Source organism: Ambystoma mexicanum, chromosome 6p, assembly GCF_040938575.1.
Source record: "Ambystoma mexicanum isolate Mex_15411 chromosome 6p, UKY_AmexF1_1, whole genome shotgun sequence".
In the NCBI taxonomy this organism is placed as follows: Eukaryota; Metazoa; Chordata; class Amphibia; order Caudata; family Ambystomatidae; genus Ambystoma; species Ambystoma mexicanum.
This window is the reverse complement of record NC_090935.1, coordinates 1,500,158,510-1,500,179,974: the sequence shown is the minus strand read 5'-3', so window position 1 is coordinate 1,500,179,974 and position 21,465 is coordinate 1,500,158,510. Positions and strand designations below refer to the sequence as shown.

The 21,465-nt window shown below is 47.8% G+C and overlaps 1 protein-coding gene across 1 annotated transcript in view; it reads right to left on the bottom strand.

The window, feature by feature from the left end:
* FRAS1 (Fraser extracellular matrix complex subunit 1) overlaps nucleotides 1–21,465 on the bottom strand; it is a 1,618,415-nt gene that overhangs the window by 787,002 nt on the left and 809,948 nt on the right. Inside the window, exon 26 of the mRNA XM_069626341.1 lies at nucleotides 5,611–5,751. Within this exon, the coding sequence (XP_069482442.1) occupies nucleotides 5,611–5,751 (141 nt within the window). The remainder of the gene's footprint in view (nucleotides 1–5,610; nucleotides 5,752–21,465) is intronic.

The window sequence follows — 21,465 nt, the reverse complement described above, 5'->3', positions numbered from 1 at the left end:
ATATTTACAGATGTTAATGTCACTGCGATGGGCTCAACTACATTAGCTTCAGGCCCCACTTGTTAGACAATTGGGCTACGCCTCTGACCTTCAAACCGGATATCGTCACATTAGAGCGACTGACCCAGAAGTGAAGAGCCACACAATTCCAGCGGGAAGGACAGAAACCGAAGACGGACTACAATTGTTTACAATGTGTTTTATTGTGATAGAAGGGGTGTACGTTCATACCACACAGTCTGACGAGAAAAAGGTGAGTTAAGCAGAGCAAAATTAAAAAAGACGTCACTCCCAAAAATCAGTCTAGGATCACATAAACCATCTGCAGATGTGCTGACGGTCCCACTGAATTTGATGTCAAAGGTGCAAAAAGAAAGGATTTCTTAACAGGGACGATAATACCTGTTACTAGCCCCACAAGGGTTATAATGCTATTATAATATATCAAATCAAGAAAACAAGTTAAAAGCAAAGAAAGCAGTTGGAGATGGTGGAATGTTGGCTAAAGGAGAAACTGAACATTGATTCAGAATATGTGGAGAGAAACCGCAGGCCATGTAACAATGGTTAATGCGCTCTGCTTAACCATTGTTTACAATGCCCACCAACATTCCAATGCTATAATCTAACAATATGTCTGCAACAAGGGGCTGATCCTGCCGATAATGGTACAATAGTGAAATAACTCTAGCCAATTATCTAGGGTTCTAAGTGAAATTTCATTTGTGAGGAAATAGGGGATGCAGCAAGTGTTTGCTCAAAAAAATAGAATTACAACTATGATGGTCGCTCAGGGAATGGTTCTGAGTGGTGTAGGGAAGGCCTTGTATCACAAATATAACACTGACACAATGGATACAATTTGTAAAGCCTTTATTGAAAATGTTGGGGTCGGAGAAACTCCTATTTTTCCCTAATTGCTTGGGGGTAGTCTCGACCATCAAACGATAAATAAAACAGTTGTAGTGGAGTCAGTCATATCAAAATGGCCATGCTAACAAAAACCTAATGCCTGCCCTATCTCTTGTACAAAAAGTGTAAAAAGCAGAAATGTATGTAAAGAAAGAAAGGAGTGTTCAAAAGAATAAAGGTAGTTGAACCAGCTCTCCTACTCACGTTAAACCTCACAGAGTAAGGCTGTCCTTGTAGGCAGGAGGACACTATCTGGCTCAATTTCTAACACTCGAAGCAGTTCCAATCTGTGGATAGAGGTCCGCCTGGCCTTCCACGTTAAAGTATTTTTCTTAACTTTCCAAAATTGCATTCCAACGTAAAGTCCACGAAGGTCCCCCTCATCCAGGCTCAGACCGTACAGCACACAGTTCACGTATGTCCACCTCTGTCAGGCTCATACCTCTCACGTCACAGTTCAACACAAAATTGCCAGGGGGCTCCCTTTCCCAAGCTTCTTATACTTTGGGTCTCCCTCAATTGGGCTCAGACCCCTTTCGGATGTCGAAGACTTTCGAATGTGCATGGCTCTCTTTACAGACGACCGCAGGACCACTTCGACTCAAAGTTCACGTTTACTCTTGCTTAATTCACTTTTGCTGTTGGTTCGCTTTTTAGCTTCAAATAATATACCTTTCACAGAGACTTTTGAATTCGCTACTTCCTTTCGCTGGACCACTCGTTACTTAGTTTTGCTGATCTTACAGCAACCTTTTACTTCAAGGTTCATTCACAGGCCTGCCTGTCCTCGCATCTCACCGACACGCGTGCAGCCTTCACTTGTGATACAATGCTGCTATTTCATTTGCTTTAACACACATCGGTCTCTCAGGTCTCTTGGCAACTCACCAGCTGTGTGCGCTTCTTTCTTGTTTTGCCATTTCCAATTCACGAGTCAAGCTTAGTACCACGGCTTGGCCTCACATCCGCAACTCTGCTGTTCACCCAGGAGGGTCGCTGGCATCCTTGAAACACAGAGCAATCTTCACTTGTGGGATCTGGCCTTCTCCATGTGTCTTTCGCAGTCTGTCAGAGGCAACAACCTCCAGTAGGGAACCCTTGGGGTTTTCCGCCCGCTGCTCTCGTCCCTTGGTCCGTTGCTCTGCTCCAGTAGGTGTGCCTTTGTCTCAGATGTTTTGCTCATACTCGTGTTCTGCCTTGCTCAGAGTGCGTCTTTAGGTGTTGCCTTTTATTCGTGTGAGGAGAGCTAACTGGTATCAGGTGTATGCACTTCGTGTTAAGTGCCTGACTTTGCCTGACCCGATTAACGGGTAATGTCCAGTACGATGTGAGAGAGTTACTCTAATTATGCTCAGTCACCCTCTTCCTCAGCCCAGCTTGTGTGTAAAAAAGGGGGAGGGGAGTTGGGACTTCGGTTTATCCTACGAAATATGATTGTGTAGATGAACAAAAAAGGGGGAGGGACACCACGTTTTACCATCAGCTATCTCATCCCCACTCCCCGAAGACCCCTCACCCAGGTGATCCTCCCGCACTGGTCCACCCCCAGGAACTGAATCCAAAAGCGATGGCCGTGTCCTGGCCACCTGGATGATAAGTGCCAGAGGACTTGCGGGTGAGACACCCTTCCCCTATGTGAGGTGGATAGGTTTGTTCTTCTCCGAAGTTCTTTAGACTGAGGACTCTGGAGAGGACAAATGGAAACTTTATCCAGGGACTCTTGCATATCCACTTTTTGTTTGGCTGTGCTAGGGTCTGGAAATTAACCTTAGTTCCCTGTGAGTAGCCCATACACTGGGATTAAGGAGATTTGACACAACTAATGTCTCTATGAGGAGCTGCTTCTGTCCATTCCCATACTGGGTAGGTCTGGGAATAGAAATCAGACTGCTATTGTTCTTGTGGCATACATTGTCTGGGTAGGGAAGGTGGCTCTTGAAGGGTGGACAATTCTGGAAAATCTCTTCCTATAATAACCTCTTTTCCGGAAGTCCATGGATAATGGCTGATACTAGCCGGGAATCCCCTCTGATAATAATGTGCACCGGTACTCATGGTTAGATTTCGTTATCTCTGTGTACATAGGTGACTTTAACCATGGTTGCGCGTTATAGATCTGCTGGAGAGATCAAATCGGCTCTTATGGCTGTCTGTTTACTGCCAGAATCAACTAAGGCTTTCACTATTCTCCCATTCACCAGGGCTTTTTCATACATAAAATCCACCGAGGATCGGCATAAACATATGCTAAAGGTTTATATATCCTCCTCTTCGTCCCATTCCTCTCCTCTTAAGCATCCTATTTCCATACTCTCCTCCTTTTGATTTTAGAGACAATACCGAGCCAAATGATCGGTTTCCCTACATGGGAAACAGATGGGTGGCGACGGCTTATCCCCTCTAGATTCCTCTATCCTTAATTCTTATTTAATCGTAGTGTAAGGTTTTTTAATTTCTAGCTTTTCTTTCGGGGTCCACTCTTGGGTTTTAGAGAGTCCTACTCGATCTAATGTCAGGTTTTGAGAGCGGTATAGTGGTTTTTGGTCTTTTCTATCTTCATTTTTATGGAAGGAATGGAAATGTTTTACTGCATCTCAATGATTTTTAGCAGTTTCAATAGCCATGTTAAGAGTGGGTCGATTTATTTGCAATACAGCTTTCTGTAGGAAAGGACATAATGAGTTGATAAACTGTTTCAAGATGATAATTTCTACTAACTCTTCCAGCGTTGTATTGCCGACCCACAGAGCGACAGTGTTTTTAATTTGTTCTTTTACTTCCAGAGGTATCTCACCGGGGTTTAATCTAATGGGCCTTAGTTTTTGTCGATAACAATTATTGATCTGACCTACTTTTTTAAGGAGTCCTACCTTGGTGGATATAAAGGTAGTTCCCAAGTAGCATTTTTTAAAGGTTTCTCCCCATCTCCGTTCTTCAGCTAATCATTTCGAAATTCAAAAAGAAATTCCCTAAGTCTTCTCCTTCCTGGTAAAGTTGTAATATCCCTTGAGGTAATTGGGCTCTTGCTTGTAATTCCACTAATCTCTTCACATTTTCTTGAAGGCGAGCCTCGGGCTGAATCTGATGGACAGCCCGGTGGTCTACGACTGCTTCAATATTGGTCATATTTTCAAAAGGGATCGGAGTTCCCTCTGTCGGCTTTCAGACTCAGAAGAAAAGGGTCTCAACCTCTTCAGAGAAGGTTTCAAAGTCGACTGACCCTTCCGAACCTGACTTCGATGGCGGCGGTTTGACACCAAAAACAAAAGGTTCGGGAAAAGGTGGATTTAAGTCACTAGGTCTAATAAATATATGGGGAGGGGGTCTTATTTTTAGGACTATTCGATCCCACTGTTGTATTTGATAATGGGCTATCGGTAGAGTGTCTAATAGTACCTGGGTTTTGAAAAAAGAATCCTGTTGGCTAACTGGGATTTGAAGTTGGGAGAATAAGGTCTCCTTAATAGTGGATATTCGATCAGAATCAAGGACTCCAATAATCCTATTCTCCGATTATGGTGGGATGACAATTACCAGCATGGGTTCTCAATTGTTATCAATTGAGTCAGATCCCAGTCCTGAGACCATATGTAGGGAAGGCATGGTATCACAAGTATGACAATGACACAATGGATACAATATGTAAAACCTTTATTGAAAATGTTGGGGTTGGAGAAACTCCTATTTTGCCCTATAGCTAAAATGGGAGTAGTCTTGATCATCAAACAATAAACAAAACAGTCCTGGTGGAGTCCGTCAAATAAAAATGGCATACACCAACATAAACCTAATGCCTACCCTATGTCTTGTAGACAAAGTTTAAAAAGGAGAAATGTATGCAAAGAAAAAATCTGTTTATAAAACAATAAAGGTAGTTGAACCAGCTCTCTTCTTCACGTTAAACCTCATGGAGTAAGGCTGTCCTTGTGGGCAGGAGGACACCCTTTGGCTCGATTTCTTACACTCTAAACAGTCCCAAACACTGGATTGAGGCCAGCCTGGCCTTCCACGTTAAAGTCTTATTCTTGACTTTCCAAAATTATATTCCAATGTAAAGTTCACAAAAGGTCCCCCTCTTCCGGGCTCAGACCTTACAACACTCATTCCTGTAGGTCCCGCCCCCACCGCCACCCGGTCAGAATGGTAGGCTGGGTTTCACCCGTGCCCGGTTGGGTTTCTGGCCAACCGGGCACGGTTGAAACCCAGCCAACCATTTTGATATCACCAAGACAGAGACCCACCTGGGATTGCTAACTACAAAACTTTGCCTTGAGAAAAACCTTCGGTTGAAACACATGTCGGCACACGAATCTGAAGCACGCAGCTTATGCCTGTAGTTTGAACAATGTGCACACCAGGATGTATGTCACTGAAGTGACAACTATTGCTAACTAAAGAGTACAACTGACCAACTGGCACATTAAAAGCAACCATTTCTCAAAGCCCAAATGGTGTCAAAGAATGCTGAAGAATGAATCAAAGTACTTCTATATGACAACAGGTTAAAATCTGATCTAGCGCCAAAGTATTATAGGGTTCCAATCCCCACAACAAAGTGCATTTTGTCATATTAAAAGTGTGGACTGAAATTCATAAACATTATACACACTAATAGGCACAGCATATAGCATCTGAACCTGGCCAGAGATCTGTGCAGAAGTTTATAAAACATGGGCAAAACTGTAAATAGTAACTTACCGTCACAAACTCTGTTCATTGAGTTTTTGGAGAATCCGGGGCCACAGTCAAGCCCACAGAGTTTGTTCTTCAGAAATGTTTCACTGTCACAGAGTTGGCATTCTTGGGCAACAGTGCATTCCAAACATCCACTGGGACAAGCTGTTAATAATGAAAAAAGCCTTCATTAGTTGGCTTAGTAGACTTTACATGTATATAACGGCCCTAGCTAACAGGAATAAGATTTGGGCTTTCTTCCAAACTCCTTAAACAAACATACTACAGACAATTCAAGACATTTGGGATATAAAAAGGAAATAAAGATACAATGTATTCATTTTGTTTATCCAGTACTAGTACTAAAACATAGGTTTGTATGTCTGACTTTCTGTAGAAAGGCTTCTAAACTGTTCTGAGTCGGTAAAAGGGTTTACAATAAAATAAATTAGGACTTCAAAATCAATTTAATGTTTGATGTTTAAAAATGCATGTTCCCTTATTCTGTACACGTGGCAAATTAGCTTTTCCTATTTCTAGCATACGTAACATGAGTGAAGGCATCATGAAGCATCATGAAGCAAGACACAGACAACATATTCAAAGTTCAAAATAAAATAGTTTATTAAATCAAATGTCAGGTTGGTTGAAGGTCTAACTTGCCCTATGCTAAGGTGGGATGCTACCTGAACAAAACTAAGGAAAGTCTGAGTCAGAAAGATCAATTTAAAAGTCTGTCTTTGAACAAAACATATCCTTGCCCTCATTATTAAAGTTAAACAATGTGTACGGATGTCAATAATAAAAGAAATGGTGATCAACACAAAGTTCTGAGCTTCTTCCAGCTCCTAGCTTCCTCTTCAGCTCTCCTTCACCAAGTCCAAGAAAGCTCCACAAAAGTCTTGAGATTACCTTTCCTAAGTTCAAACAGTTCCACAAATCCTCCAGGTTCCCTTCCCCAAGTTCAAGGCAATAAAGTTCAAAAGGAAAGGTTCTTGAGGCTCCAGTCTCAAGACAGCATTGCAGTTCATCAAGTCTCAGGGTTCCCCTCCCCCAGACTTTAACGTAGCAACTTATACTTGTTTCAGTCTTTCAATGTTCAACACAACTCCAGGTTAACTTGACATTCCTTCTGGATTGCATTAACAGTTCACCTACAGTGCTCCTTTTGGTTTGCTTCACAAGGTCTTTGGCTTTCACAATAGGGGGTTCCCTGGTCTAGGTGCAATTGTCAGACCACACGGTCCACCCATCACAGGTCACGCAACCAGGAACCCTAGGCTCTTCAGCCCACACAGGTTCTTCTGCATTTGCCCCGTGTACAGATTCACCATCACTTAGCTTCTCCTTATCAGCCTCTTGGCTTTATGTGCAGGTTCACACTCTCTTGGCTTCTCCTGGTTAGCCTCTTTGCCACAATGTGTCACATGTCTTTGGCCTTGCTGCACTGTATTCATTCACAAAGTTCACTTTGTGGTGCTCTTATTTATTCCCCACCTTTCTGTCATGCGCTTTCACACTTGTGCTCGTATTTCGTATGTTGCTTTCAAATGGGCACTTTCACATTTACTTTTCATTAGTTCGTAGCTTTGCTCACAAGGTTTTCATTCGGTTTGGTCATGTGGCTTTAGGTTTATTCAATATGTACGTGACATTTAATTTGACTTTCTATTTGGTTCATACGGCACGTCTTTGATTTTACGTAGCCCCTACGAATGCCCCGGCTTTGAGTGACATTCCCCTGCACCCACCGGTCCCCACCGTTCCTCTCCGGCAGCTACATTACTCCACTTCTGCTTCGCCGGGCAGTTTGCCAGTAACTGTGAGCCCCGCTCATGCTACAGGTGCTTCTCTGCACTCGCCGGCAGCTCTGCTTCCCTTCCGCGAACGCTGCACGTGCCTTTTCTTTTTTCTCCTTGGTCTGCAGCTCCGACTGCTCTTTCCCAGCCAGAGGCTCCTACAGCTGTGGGATTCTAACGGCCCAACTCGCCCTGGGATCCACAGGTCTTCTGGGTTGCCTGCCGGTGTCCTGGTTTCCTTTGTTGAGATGTGTCTGAAACCTTAATCTTCTTTGGAATTATAAAGTTACAGGAATACTGACCTGTTTCAACATACTCTGCTGGAATAAGGCTCTACGTCTCCGTTCAGCAAAAGCTGAGATATTCTCTGAAGTAGAAGCAGTTCCGGAGGAGGCAAATGAAAATAAGGTTTGGTTTTTTGGGAGAAAAAGGGAAGGTGTATACAATCTGTAAGACCCATCTGTCTTACAATCTCTTCCATGACCTCTTGCAGAGTCTGATTGTGTCCCCCAAAATGTTATGGTACGCAAAATGAAAAACAAAAGCAGTCTATCCAGAAATCTCAACTGCCACCTTGAGTACAGTTTGCTGTATGTGTCCTCAATACTGCAGAGGTGCCTATAACATGCCCTACCAAATCTGAGGAGTCTAAACCATTTCTAGAATTGTTCTTGCAGTATCTTTCCCATCCCGACTGTTATTTAAAGGAACCCTGCACCTCTGGTGGGAACGGGTTCCCAGCTACCTCTGCCGCTTCACAGAGGGTGTGAGAATAGTATTGTAGGGGGCATGAGGCATTAATAGTTCTCAGTACTAGGTTGCTTGGGGGTTCTGAGGGTATCCTCCCCCTTTCCCTGGCAATGCCTCCACCCAGGTGGCCAGGATAAGACCAAAGCTACCGGATCTTGATCCTGGGGGTGGATATGCGAGGGAGGACTACCTGGAGGGAGGTATTTGGGGTGAGATGGGGAGGTACCCTTAGGTGAGACGCGGCATCCCCTTTTCCCTTTCATAATGAACCTTCCCTTTCCCAATCCTTTGTAGGCTAGTGTCATTCCCTTCCCCATGTTCTCAGTGAGTCACCTACTAACAACCACCAGTTAAGTTATGGGACGAAGAAGAGGCAAACAAGATCTATGCATCCTTTTCCTATTGACTCGCACAATCACCTACACCAGTTAGGTACTGTGTCGAGGAGGCAAGCAAGAGCAATACAGAACTCCCAAAAAGGTAGTGAGCGGTCTAATCTTTTTCTGGACTAATCAACCTGGAGGGAGGTTTAAAACTGACATGAACGGAGAAGATGGCGTCAGCTTGGAAAGGTCCATGGACTGCTGGAGGAGTGCAGACCCTTACTGGAAGGCAGCGTGGCCGAAGAAGCACTCGAGACCATCGGACAGATGCAGAGAGTATGCAGCGGGAAGCTGAGGTGAGGGAAGCTGGAAGCCCGTGGCAGACTGCAGACAGGAAGCATTCATGAGCTGGCAGAGCTTCAGAGCGAGGTCCGAGCTGCGAGAGATGCATTGGTGGCAGACGCAAAGCCAATGAGAGCCGCTGCAGAGGAAAAGTGGGGCGCTGCACGATAGAGAGGGATCATGGCAGTCAGAAGCCTTGTTTCATCACCATGCGCAACAACCGGTGAGTCAGCCTAGAAAAGGGGGACACTGGGCATGACAGACAGGCTCTCAAACCCGTGAGGACATTTGTTTTTGAACTCCAATATGAATGAAAGCCAGTACTTTTCAATACCGAGTTGAACAAAAGCAATTGCTTTTGGTATACCAAATTAAAGGGAATATATTAAAGAGCAATTGTGAAACCATATAAAGACTCCATGAGAAATGGAACAGGGACCTTTCGGAAAACAGCATTTTCTAAATCTATGAAGGAACTTTACAAGTTGTGAGGGCGAACATTGGTAAAAGTAATATCAATGCATGAAAGCAGTAACAGATGGAATGTGGCAAAGCAGTTGTACTGTGTAAACAAGGAACTGATAAGAAGTGTCAAGTAATAGGTGGCCCGTGTGATCCGGCAACTGCGCCTAGACCAAGGACACATACCTATTGAAAAGCCATTCAAATAACGACAGAGAAACCTGTGGTTTAATAAAAAGGAAATTTTGTGTTTCAAGTCAAGAAAAGTTTGCTATGCAAATACTATGAAATGTACCTTTATGAAACCAGTGAAAAGTAACCAAAGCAGAGGAGCTGGAACTTATCCCTGAGAACTGTGTTTTGATGAAGTTGAGAGACTTGAAAATCTTGGGTTAGGGAACCCCTTTGCATTGCGAACTGTCTTGAAGTTTGGGGAAGAGTATCCTGGTGCAAGTCCAGAATTGGAAGAAGCTCTAAACAGTTATTTAACACATTTTTCCAAGTATTAAGTGAGGGCCAGGTTGGGTTTGAACACAGATAGAACGTTTGATTTGGACATCCTGACGCAGACTTGCCTTAGTTTTTGTTCAGTAGGAAAAATTCCAATAATAATAGGGCGAGTGGGCCTTTTTCCCAACCTTACTTTCATTTAATAAAAGTTTATAGAAAAAACTATACATCTCTTGTCTGTCTATACTTCATGATGCTTTCACACCCGATGCATCTAGACTTTTTGATTCTCCAAGGCCATTTCCCTTGAACCTGTTGTAACAGCCTGAATCCCTCGACTTTCAGAGGAAGGCTGAGATGTAAGCCAAGTCCTTAACGGCAAACTGATTTAAAGCAGGCCTGTTCAATACCTGCATCAGTATGTCGATATGTGCCCCACTAAAGGACAGATGAGGAACTCTAGGCACTTTGTGTTGGAGAATGTCTGCTCTGGTATGAGAAGGGCTCCCTGCCGAAATTGCTACCAGAGCGTAGGGGTCTCCTGATTGTGAAACAGCCCTAAAACAGCCAAGATTATGGCCCAGTCCATACATATATATGCCACAGGGATGCCGAAGACGTCAGAGAAAGGCTGGAGAAAGGCACCAAACAGCACAGATCTGAGGTCGAAAGTGTGGCCTCTCCTGGCCCTGAACTATTAGGCATGCGGGAGAGGGGTGCACTCTTTACATAGCTGTCCTTTTGGGGACCAGCAGACATAGCCTGATTTACATTTTCAGTGGCCTCTTCAAATACCTTTCACATGGCCAGCTCGAAAGCCTTCAATTCCTCAGGAGTAGAGCATGCAATGGGCAAGTAAGGTCTCTTACCCAAACTCACAAGCTGCGGCGCAGTGACGCAAATAACAATAATGCCTTCAATGCCACTTTTTAAGAAGAGGCGACGTGGGTGCATGGATTAGAGGAAATGCTCCTGGAATGGTGGTGTCACTATGGGGGTCCCTATGTAAAGATTACTTGTGGGGCGACACCTTAGAAGAGCACACACAAAGCCTTGCAACACACTCCATCACCTTAGGGATCACGGTCTGACAGGATCCACAGTCTTTGGCGTTGTGGTTTTTCAGAAGGTAGCTGCAGATAGTATGTTTATAGTACAAACCCTCGCAGTCGGTTGGAGTATAAGAGCTTCACAGAGCTCACGAAATAGTGGCTAAAGTGGATCCGCCAGAGAACCAAAAAAAGATACTCTGAGGGAAACCATGTCAAATGGCTTTTCAGCATCTAACAAGGCAGCTACCGCCTTGGCTCACAGATTGATCTGTGAAATAATACAGAACAAACGTCTGAAATTCAAAGCCATTCATCTAGTCGGTATTAAGCCAGATTAGTCAGGGTGGATCAGCGTCGCCATATGCGGAAATAGTTTTGTTGCCATCACCTTGGCGAACATTTTCACATCTACATTAATCATGGACAGTGGCCGATATGACACCACATCGGGAGGTTTGTTGGGTTTATGAAGGAGCATGATAATTGCTTCACTAAGCGTTGGTGGGAATATCCCTTCCACTAGTGCCTCTTTGCATAGTTTAAGTAACTAAGGGGCCAGAATATGCTTGTATTCTTTATAAAATACCACCCACAGCCCGTCTGAAGTAGACGCCTTTCCCGATTAAAGACAAAATCGCAGCCAACATTTCCTCCCCTACCACAGGCGAGTCAAGAGCAAGTCTGGATTCTCCCTATACCCGATCTACGCTTCGGTGCATATATCTGCATTGGTGTGCAGTGTGCTATAATATTCAGCTAATTCCTCATTAATATGATCACTCAGGGATGACTGTACCTGCTGGCCTAGTTATCTGAGCTATGTCCTGCATCCCCCCCCTTCTGCACTGATAGCATGCACAAACGCCCTGCCACGCCTATCCGCCTCCCCATATCTATGAGCTAGGACCGGTTTAGAAATTTGGTAAGTCTCCCTTTCCACTAGTTCCTAGAATATATATAAATAGCTTTTAATCCTACCAAGCAGCCTCCTATCCTTGGTGATCCTATATTCATTCTCCAACTGGCGAATCCTTCTCTCCAGGTCATTTAATTCTGACCGGAGTGTTCCAAGTATCCTGACCGTGGATGTTAGGAGCAGCCCCTCACATAAAATGTAAACGCCTCCCAAAACATAACCTGTGCTGCAACCGACAACACATTATGATAAACAAAATCTGCTATCTTTTCTGAGAGCACGTTTACCCGTATTGGATCCAATAACATTGAAGGATTCATTCTCCATATCGTTCGCTGCCTCGGACCCGCTAATTTGTGCGACATCACTGGTAAATGGTCAGACAGCGTACTGGTAATATTTCTCAACTAATGACAGTGAACGTTAGGAAGGATGAGATCAACCAACAGTCTATCCTAGACAATGAGTCATGGACCGAGCAGTGGTATGTATATTCCCATACGGGACTCAAATGGGAATGGGTACTCATATTTGCCGGCGCCTGCCAATGGGCAATTACTGTGACCGCCGGGGCTGTAATACCCCAGTAGGTCCCCATTGCGGGGGCCAGAAAAATATTATTCCGGATGCAGCTACCGCCGGACTCATAATGAGGCCCACTGTCTGTAATATTGCATGCGCTGCCACTAATTGGGCCCAAGTGGATGTGGAGGAACGATCTAGGTATACATTAAGGAGCGTATTAAAATTCGCCCACCACCCCAAACAATAGGTGTGTTCTCCAAACCCCCCCCCCCCCAACATGGCAGCCAGTTGCCAATAGAAGTCAGGATCGTCTACATTCACTCCATATGTATTCACCAGTACCATTGGCTCGCCCGCCAAGGTGCCCTAAACAATCACACATCTCCCTAGAGAGTCAAAGCCTGTCTTGGTGGAGTGAAATGAGAGTGAATGATGTATTAGCGTTAGGATACCCAGTGCCTAAGAAGAGTAATCTGTATAATACCTTCCCAACCCCCACTTCCCCGCAAAGGTCTCATGTGCCCCCCTCAACGCGTGAGTCTCCTGTAACTTCCCTATCCCAGGAGTGTGGTGTTCTATATATGCCAGCAACTTCCTGGCCTTTATAGGGTTTTTCAATCTGCGAACGTTCCAAGTGAGGAACCTAGCGCTTTTCCCCCTACTCTAGAGCCTGTGGTGCTCACTGAAATCGCAAAGTATATCTATTTCCACCAACCACATAATAGCTTCTCATGTATCTTGAAAAGTGATGTCTGTTAGAACCTTAACGTAACCCCAAACAGATCCAAAACCTCACCCCCACCCTCACTGCCTATCCCAACTTGACAGTGCAAGACCCCTGAAACTAGAAGGGATGATTCATGGGATGCGATATGAGCAACAACCTCAAGCCTGGGGTCTCGTACCACCCGGCTCCCACCTCTGCTAGCTCGCACTGTGCCTCCCTTCCCTCCCAACAGCATAGTAAACCGGACCACAGCATTTGGAGCAGTTACTTTACAGAGTCTGACAGGCCTGTCAGTTGGCCGTGCCCAGGGCCCTGCCCACCGGCTGACCCTGCCTACTTCAGTGGAATCCTCGATGTACGCCCTGGTTTCAGCCAGAATTCCCAAAAATTGGCACAACCTCCATGTGACCTCATGCTCACTTCAGGCATGAAATCATGACATCTGCTATAATGACTTATGTTCTCATTTTACATTATTCTTTCCCCAAATAGTTCCTCAGTTAGGATAAATAACAGCTGAACCAGGTGCTTCAGTCATTTCATTGGGTTTTATGTACAAGATTCCCTTTTCACCCTTTATCCTCATCAGTGCATTAGGAATTTTCAAGTTCACCATCACAAAGTACGTGAACTCTGCCTTAATAGATGATGTTGGTAAGATTTTTCATCTTGCAAATTTCCTTCCATTGACATCAATGGAACCCCCAGCTATTATGCAACACCTTGAACCCTAAACTGACTTAAGACGCAAGTAGGTAAGTAAAGCCTTTTTCTTCACTTACCTTGCCCTACTAATTTATTTTGGGGGCACTGGTCAGCCCTTATGGTTTCCAGTACAGAGGGATTGTTTCCCCTTTCATAATTGCTGTGCTGTTTTTAATGAAGCATACATCACCTTATAGTGAAGTGCTGTAATGGTATTTTGTATCCCTTTTTCCCTTGTTTTCTGTGACATATTTTTTGGTGCACCTTGAACAGGTCGGTGGCAGTTAACAGTGTTCTTGTTCTTTTTGTTACTGCTTAATGCCATTTCCAATGCCCTATGCTCAAATACATCGTGCTGTATGGGTTAAGCCCTGTCCTTTGGCCATCTTGCTATTTGGCCATTTTCCTGAGCTCTGAACATAAGAGAAGGGGTCTCAAAGCAGCTCTGCAGTTCTGCAGTTCAGCCTTTAGAGTCAAGATCCCAAAGAGGAGGAGCCCGCGTTGAAGCGTTGAAGCCCCTGAAAACTGCTGCTATAGTCAACCAGCAATGTCAAGGCCTTTCCTGGGTAAAGCCTGGCATCTCTTAAAGCAAACACAGCGGACCCGTAACAGTTCTTCGGATCTTGGACTGGTGGGACCAATGAGACTGGACCCATGTACCGGACGTCCACCATCAAAGAATGTTGGAAGTGTCCGAGGATCCTCCTGTGGGCTGCCCATCTCTGCAAAGGCCTCTTTGAGGCCTTAATGAATGTTTCGAGCTGGAGCTTGTGACTCTCCAGGTCAAAACCTTGTGGCCTAAGATCAATTCTCCTGCTGATGATGCTGCTGCTCTCCTTGATATAAGCTGGGCCTTCTTGGAGCTGCATCTTTACGTCCACCACTAATCTTGCCTGCTGACACCACACCTGCTTTCTTTCTACTGTGTCCTAGAGGTCTCCTCACGCTGTGGGATCTGCTTTGGCTGCTGTGTTGCCTGGCCTATCCAGCATTGAGTCTGTCAGAGCCATCCCAGAACTGCAGATCAAAAATGCCACATATCCCAACCCATTCTCTGCACCCTCTTCAGCCACTGCATGTGGGACTGTGAAGCAGCAGCGCCTCGGCTGGTGCCGCGGCGTGAAGCCGACCCGCACGAGTCGGGAGGCGCTGTCGCGTCCGCGGCCAGAGAGGCCAGAGAGGGGAAAGGGAAACCCGCGGAGACTAGCCGCGCGGCTAAAGCCGCTACGGGGGGACACGGCGGGGCCACGCAGGAAGCCGCTATGTGCAGCCGCGGCGGGGCCGCTCGTCTCTCACCTGTTCGCCCCAGTCCGGGGGGTGGGGAGCATTGTTCACGGCGACGACGGGATACGGGGGAGCAGTGCCCGGCTCGCTGGCCCCGTGCTGCTCATGACGCTGCCAGAGCTGCACGTTGCTGGGGGGGGGGAGGGCCCAGCCTCAGGACGCGTCCATACGCGTCGCGGCCACAACCGCATGGCCAATACCACCGCCCTCCACCACCAGGGGAACGGGGCCAACACCACCGCCCTCCACCACCAGGGGATCGGGAAGAACGACACGCTGGGATGGCAACCCTTAAGAGAGGAGGGACCATGTCCCAGGGACCAATAAGAAGGGGGTTAACTCAAACCCTCAGGGATTGGTGGGGGCTTGATACCTCCACCTGTGATAAAAGAGCACCCAGGGAGACTAACGGGTTGTTCTCATTACACAGGAGACGGGGAGGAGAGAGGAGAGCGAACCAGAGTGGTGGGCCTATCCGGACAGCGGCTCGAGATAGGACCAAGCCAGGCCCAGTACCGTGGTATTATAGGAGGACAAGATACCGGTGAAGTTAACCGGGAGGACATAAGATTTTTCTTTCAGCATCTGCTGCCTTAAACCCAGAATAAATATTGTTTTAGCACGTGTCTGTCTCCGACTATAATTCCACCCTTCACACTGGCGACGAAGGTGGGATTTTTGACAGCGCGATGGAATCGTTAATAAAGACCTTGTCTGAGGGCCAACAACAATTGCAACAGATGCTACAACTGCATTCCCAACAAGCAGCTGCGGATCGGCAAGCCTTTCAACAAGCCATACAGCTGCAGGGCTCTATATTGACCACCGCACAGGACAACCAGCATGAGGCCATGTCCCGTCTCACCGATGCAGTGGCCAGCACTAGAAACCAACCACTGGTGCCCTCGGCCCTCCTACAAAAATATAAGGACGGAGAGGATCCCGCCTTCTTCTTTACTAGTTTCGAACGTATAGCCAGAAACGCACAGTGGCCTCCTGACCGGTGGGGTCAGTACGTCGCCCCCCTACTGTCCGGGGTGATGCAGGGCGCCTATCAGGCGGTAAATCCCAACGGCAACACGCCGTACGGAGAGATCAAGGCTGCCGTACTAGACCGCTTGGGCTTGGACGACGAGGCATACCGGATCCGACTGAGGGAAACCAGGCTCAGGACCGGGGAGAATCCACGCCAGCTGTACTATAGGATAAAGGACCTGGCAGAGAAGTGGTTGTTGGCTCCAAACCCCGCTAACCAATCCCTAATCGATAAAATAATTCTGGAACAATTCGTCGAAGCCCTGCCCGGCCAGATGCAAAAATGGGTTAGGCAGCACCATCAACCCACCCTGACCGAGGCCGTGGATATTGCATCGGCATACCAGAAGGCAGGCCACTTCCGACTACCAGCTACAGGGGTATCGGCCCGCTTCGCCATCCCGATATCCGACCCCCACATGATTAGGGGTAACCGAGCCTTACCCATAAGATGGAGACCTCCCGATGAGAACAACAGGAGACCCGAAGACAAGAGACCAGGAAACGAGGAGAAGGCCCCAGCACCGACCTCTAGCTACAAGCAACCGCAGTGCTATGAGTGCAACGAGTGGGGCCACATAGCCCGGTTTTGTCCCAGGAGAAGAACAGTCGAACCCATGGACATCGGCTATCTGACCCCGATGGACGAGAACGGTGTCCCAGGACCATATGTGGTGGACGTTCGAGTCGACGGCAGACCATCACGTGCCCTTTTGGACAGCGGCAGCAGGCAGACCGCCATTTCACCAACCGTGAGTAACGCTCCCTGCTTACCTAACGTAACTGTACCTATCCGATGCATTCATGGGGACACCAAATGTTATCCGATGAAGGATGTAGTGATTGACTTGAATGAAACCTCTTCTCCCTTGAGGGTTGCCGTCCTACCTTGTCTCCCAACCCCGGTGGTAATTGGGACCGACCTCCCCGGTTTCGGTCGGACATTAAGGGACACCAGGGAGGGGCAGTCCCCGTCCAAAACCGATCTGGCAGGAACCGACCCCGTCTCCCAGGAACCCCCACCCGGGCGAAAGAGGAGGACCCGGATGGCATGGTGTCAGGCCAGTTACATGACCTGACCTATTGACTGGAAGCTAGAAGACAACGAAGACACCATAAGGGGCGAGACCCTGACTGACCCCACCCTACGAGTGGCCAGAGAAAGAGCCGCCCGGGAAGGGGAACCCAACATCGCCAGAGTCCCAGGGTTTCTACTGCGACAAGGTCTCCTATACCGAAGGTATAAGGGTGACGATGACGCCATGAAGGAACAACTGGTGCTACCAAAGAGCCACCGACTTATAGTGCTACAACTGGCCCACAACCATCCCTGTGGAGGTCACATGGCCTCTCTTAAAACCCAACAAAACCTACTAAAGAGGTTTTACTGGCCCGGCATTTATGGAGAAGTTGCCCAACACTGCAAGAACTGCCCCACCTGCCAATTGACTAGCGGGGTTCTACCCGCAAAGGCACCACTACAGAAAATGCCCCTCATTGCGATCCCATTCCAGAGGATCGGCATGGACATAGTGGGACCCCTGGAACCAGCCAGCCGGGGTTATAGATACTTACTGGTCATAGTCGACTACGCTACTCGATACCCCGAGGCCTTTCCCCTAAAGGGAACATCGGCCCGGTTGTTATGCGACCAGCTGATTCCATTCTTTGCCCGAGTAGGGATTCCCTCCGAGATAATCACCGACCAGGGGACCAATTTTATGTCGACCCTCTTAAAACAAGTATGTGGACAGTTCCAGATCAACCAGTTGAGAACCTCAGTATATCATCCCCAGACTGATGGACTGGTAGAACGTTATAATCAAACGATCAAGAAGATGCTAAGAAGGGTGACGGGACCAGATGGAAAAAACTGGGATCGGGTGATTCCCCTAGTGTTAATGGTGTTAAGAGACACCCCCCAGTCATCCACCGGTTTCTCTCCCTTCGAGCTCTTGTTTGGGAGACAACCTCGAACAATACTAGACCTGGTTAAAGAGGAATGGGAAACCACAGAAGAAGTATCTTTAACCGAGTATACAGAGGAATTAAAGGAACACCTAACCGCCCTACGTACCCTGGCCCAAGATAACCTTGGACGTGCCCAAACAATTCAAGAAAGAAACTATAACAAGGGGAGTCGTATGAGAACCTTTAACCCAGGGGACCAGGTATTGGTACTCCTGCCCACCAGCACCAATAAACTGTTGGCTAGATGGAGAGGGCCGTACAAGGTCACTGAAGTACTAAGCCCAGTAACCTACCGGGTACACCAGCCTGATCGCACCACCCCTGAAAAGGTCTATCATATCAACCTTCTAAAAAAATGGAATGAGCCTCTTCTGAGCGCCTTTGTATGTATCGAGGAAGCCAAACCGGACGAGATCCCGAACACCGTTCCTGATACCCTAAATTCAGTCAATTGGGGAGACACCCTAACCCTCGAAATGAAGACGGACATCAGGAACCGGTTGTCCCCTTTTGCTGATGCCTTCTCCGCCTTACCTGGAGGAACCGATGTACTTGAGCATGTTATCAAAACAGATCCCGGACCACCTGTGAGGCTTAGACCCTACCGGATACCCGAAGCCAGGCGAACCATCATCAATTCCGAAGTGGACGAGATGCTAAGGATGGACATCATCGAGCCTTCGGTCAGCGTTTGGTCATCACCCATAGTGCTTGTCCCTAAACCGGATGGCTCGGTTCGTTTCTGTATGGACTACAGACAATTGAACGCGGTGTCCCGATACGAAGCCTATCCGATGCCTCGGATGGACGAACTCCTGGAGGGCCTGGGAGCAGCCTGTTTCTTAAGCACTCTCGATTTAACCAAGGGATATTGGCAAATACCCCTTCGCTCCCAGGACAGGGAGAAAACTGCCTTTTCCACCCCACGAGGATTATATCAGTATAAAGTCCTACCCTTTGGTCTTCACGGGGCTCCCGCCACATTCCAGAGATTGATGGACATCATACTGAGACCGCATACTGGATACGCCGCTGCCTACCTGGACGATATTGTGGTATACAGCCAATCCTGGGAATCGCATCTGAACCATCTGGAACAAGTAGTGGCTGATTTACAGAAGGCAGGCCTACATATCAACCCCAGGAAGACCACGATGGGAACCAATGAAACCAAATATCTGGGCCACATAGTAGGTGGGGGAGTGCTGAAACCACAGTTATCCAAAACACAGGCTATCCAAGATATACCGACTCCTACCAACAGGAAACAAATACGAGCTTTCCTGGGATTGATCGGGTATTACAGAAGATTTATCCCTGACTTCTCCTCGATAGCCGCTCCCTTGACGGACGCATTGAGACTCAAGGGGAATCCCAACCTGACCAACGACCCGAAGGCCTTGAACGCCATAGCACACCTAAAACAAAGGATCACGTCCAACCCGGTCCTCTGTTGCCCGAACTTCCAGAAACATTTCTTTTTACAAACGGACGCCTCAAACCAGGGCCTGGGAGCTGTGTTATCGCAGAGGAATGGAGAAGACCTGCAACCGGTGTGCTTCATCAGTCGGAAACTATTGCCCCATGAAGCGGCTTACTCAACCATTGAGAAGGAGTGTCTGGCCATCAAGTGGGCTGTTGACTCGCTCCGGTACTATCTGTTGGGTCGCCGGTTCACTCTGTACACCGACCATGCACCCCTCCAGTGGCTGGCCCAACACAAGGACACGAACCAGAGGGTCCTACGCTGGTTTCTCTCCCTTCAGCCTTTTGATTTCGTCACATTGCACAGGCCTGCCAAGTTTCAGCTGGTGGCTGACTATCTGTCTAGGTGTTCACCCTGGCCCGAACGGCCTGGGATTGGGGTGGGGATGTGTGAAGCAGCAGCGCCTCGGCTGGTGCCGCGGCGGCCGCGGCGTGAAGCCGACCCGCACGAGTCGGGAGGCGCTGTCGCGTCCGCGGCCAGAGAGGCCAGAGAGGGGAAAGGGAAACCCGCGGAGACTAGCCGCGCGGCTAAAGCCGCTACGGGGGGACACGGCGGGGCCACGCAGGAAGCCGCTATGTGCAGCCGCGGCGGGGCCGCTCGTCTCTCACCTGTTCGCCCCAGTCCGGGGGGTGGGGAGCATTGTTCACGGCGACGACGGGATACGGGGGAGCAGCGCCCGGCTCGCTGGCCCCGTGCTGCTCATGACGCTGCCAGAGCTGCACGTTGCTGGGGGGGGGGGAGGGCCCAGCCTCAGGACGCGTCCATACGCGTCGCGGCCACAACCGCATGGCCAATACCACCGCCCTCCACCACCAGGGGAACGGGGCCAACACCACCGCCCTCCACCACCAGGGGATCGGGAAGAACGACACGCTGGGATGGCAACCCTTAAGAGAGGAGGGACCATGTCCCAGGGACCAATAAGAAGGGGGTTAACTCAAACCCTCAGGGATTGGTGGGGGCTTGATACCTCCACCTGTGATAAAAGAGCACCCAGGGAGACTAACGGGTTGTTCTCATTACACAGGAGACGGGGAGGAGAGAGGAGAGCGAACCAGAGTGGTGGGCCTATCCGGACAGCGGCTCGAGATAGGACCAAGCCAGGCCCAGTACCGTGGTATTATAGGAGGACAAGATACCGGTGAAGTTAACCGGGAGGACATAAGATTTTTCTTTCAGCATCTGCTGCCTTAAACCCAGAATAAATATTGTTTTAGCACGTGTCTGTCTCCGACTATAATTCCACCCTTCACAGGGACCCATCAATTTCCATCGACAAGACTAATAGCAGATGTACGTATGCCAATCAACTTTTGGTACCGGGAAAGTCACACTGAAAATTGAATTAAGGTGGGCGAGTGTACTTACTCTTGTGCCCCCTCCTCCCTCCATACGGACTGTATGCTACTGTAATGTGTGATTTGCAGGCACCTCAATGCAAGATATCAATAAACCTCAAGTCATGCATAATAACTTACTTCGAGCCACCTTAAACATTCCCAGGCGTGAGCACATCTCAGCTGCAAGAAGAAATGCTCAATGGCTCCCAATACACAAATGCATCACCTTAAAAGCCCTCTCAATCACCGACAGATACCTGGCCAATCATGTACCCACCAAAATTCAAAAAAGCTCAATCATTGAGACCTACTCACTGCGCCTATGCTCACAGTCTCATCGCCCCTAGATACAGACTAGCCAGAGCAGGCAAAAACAGTCTCCCGGTCATTGCTGAGAAACTCGAGAACTCCCTACTGCTGGCTCTGAGATCGGAGCAATCGTACTGGATTTTCCGCAAACATCTAAAAACTGTTCATGCGTACGGGTTTAGAGCGCTTTAAAATGTAAAATATAAACACAAATAAATGTGCGCAAAGTCCACTGTCTATTGCTATCTTGCCTGGATGTGATCGGTAGAGTTCTATCCAAGGATCGCCCGCACAGGGTAGCTCCTAGTCTGGTGAGATTGAGAGTGTACCTCTAAAATTCTTACTTACCTTCTAAATCCAAAAGTGCTTTCAAAATACATTATTTTACCAACTGATTGCCTTT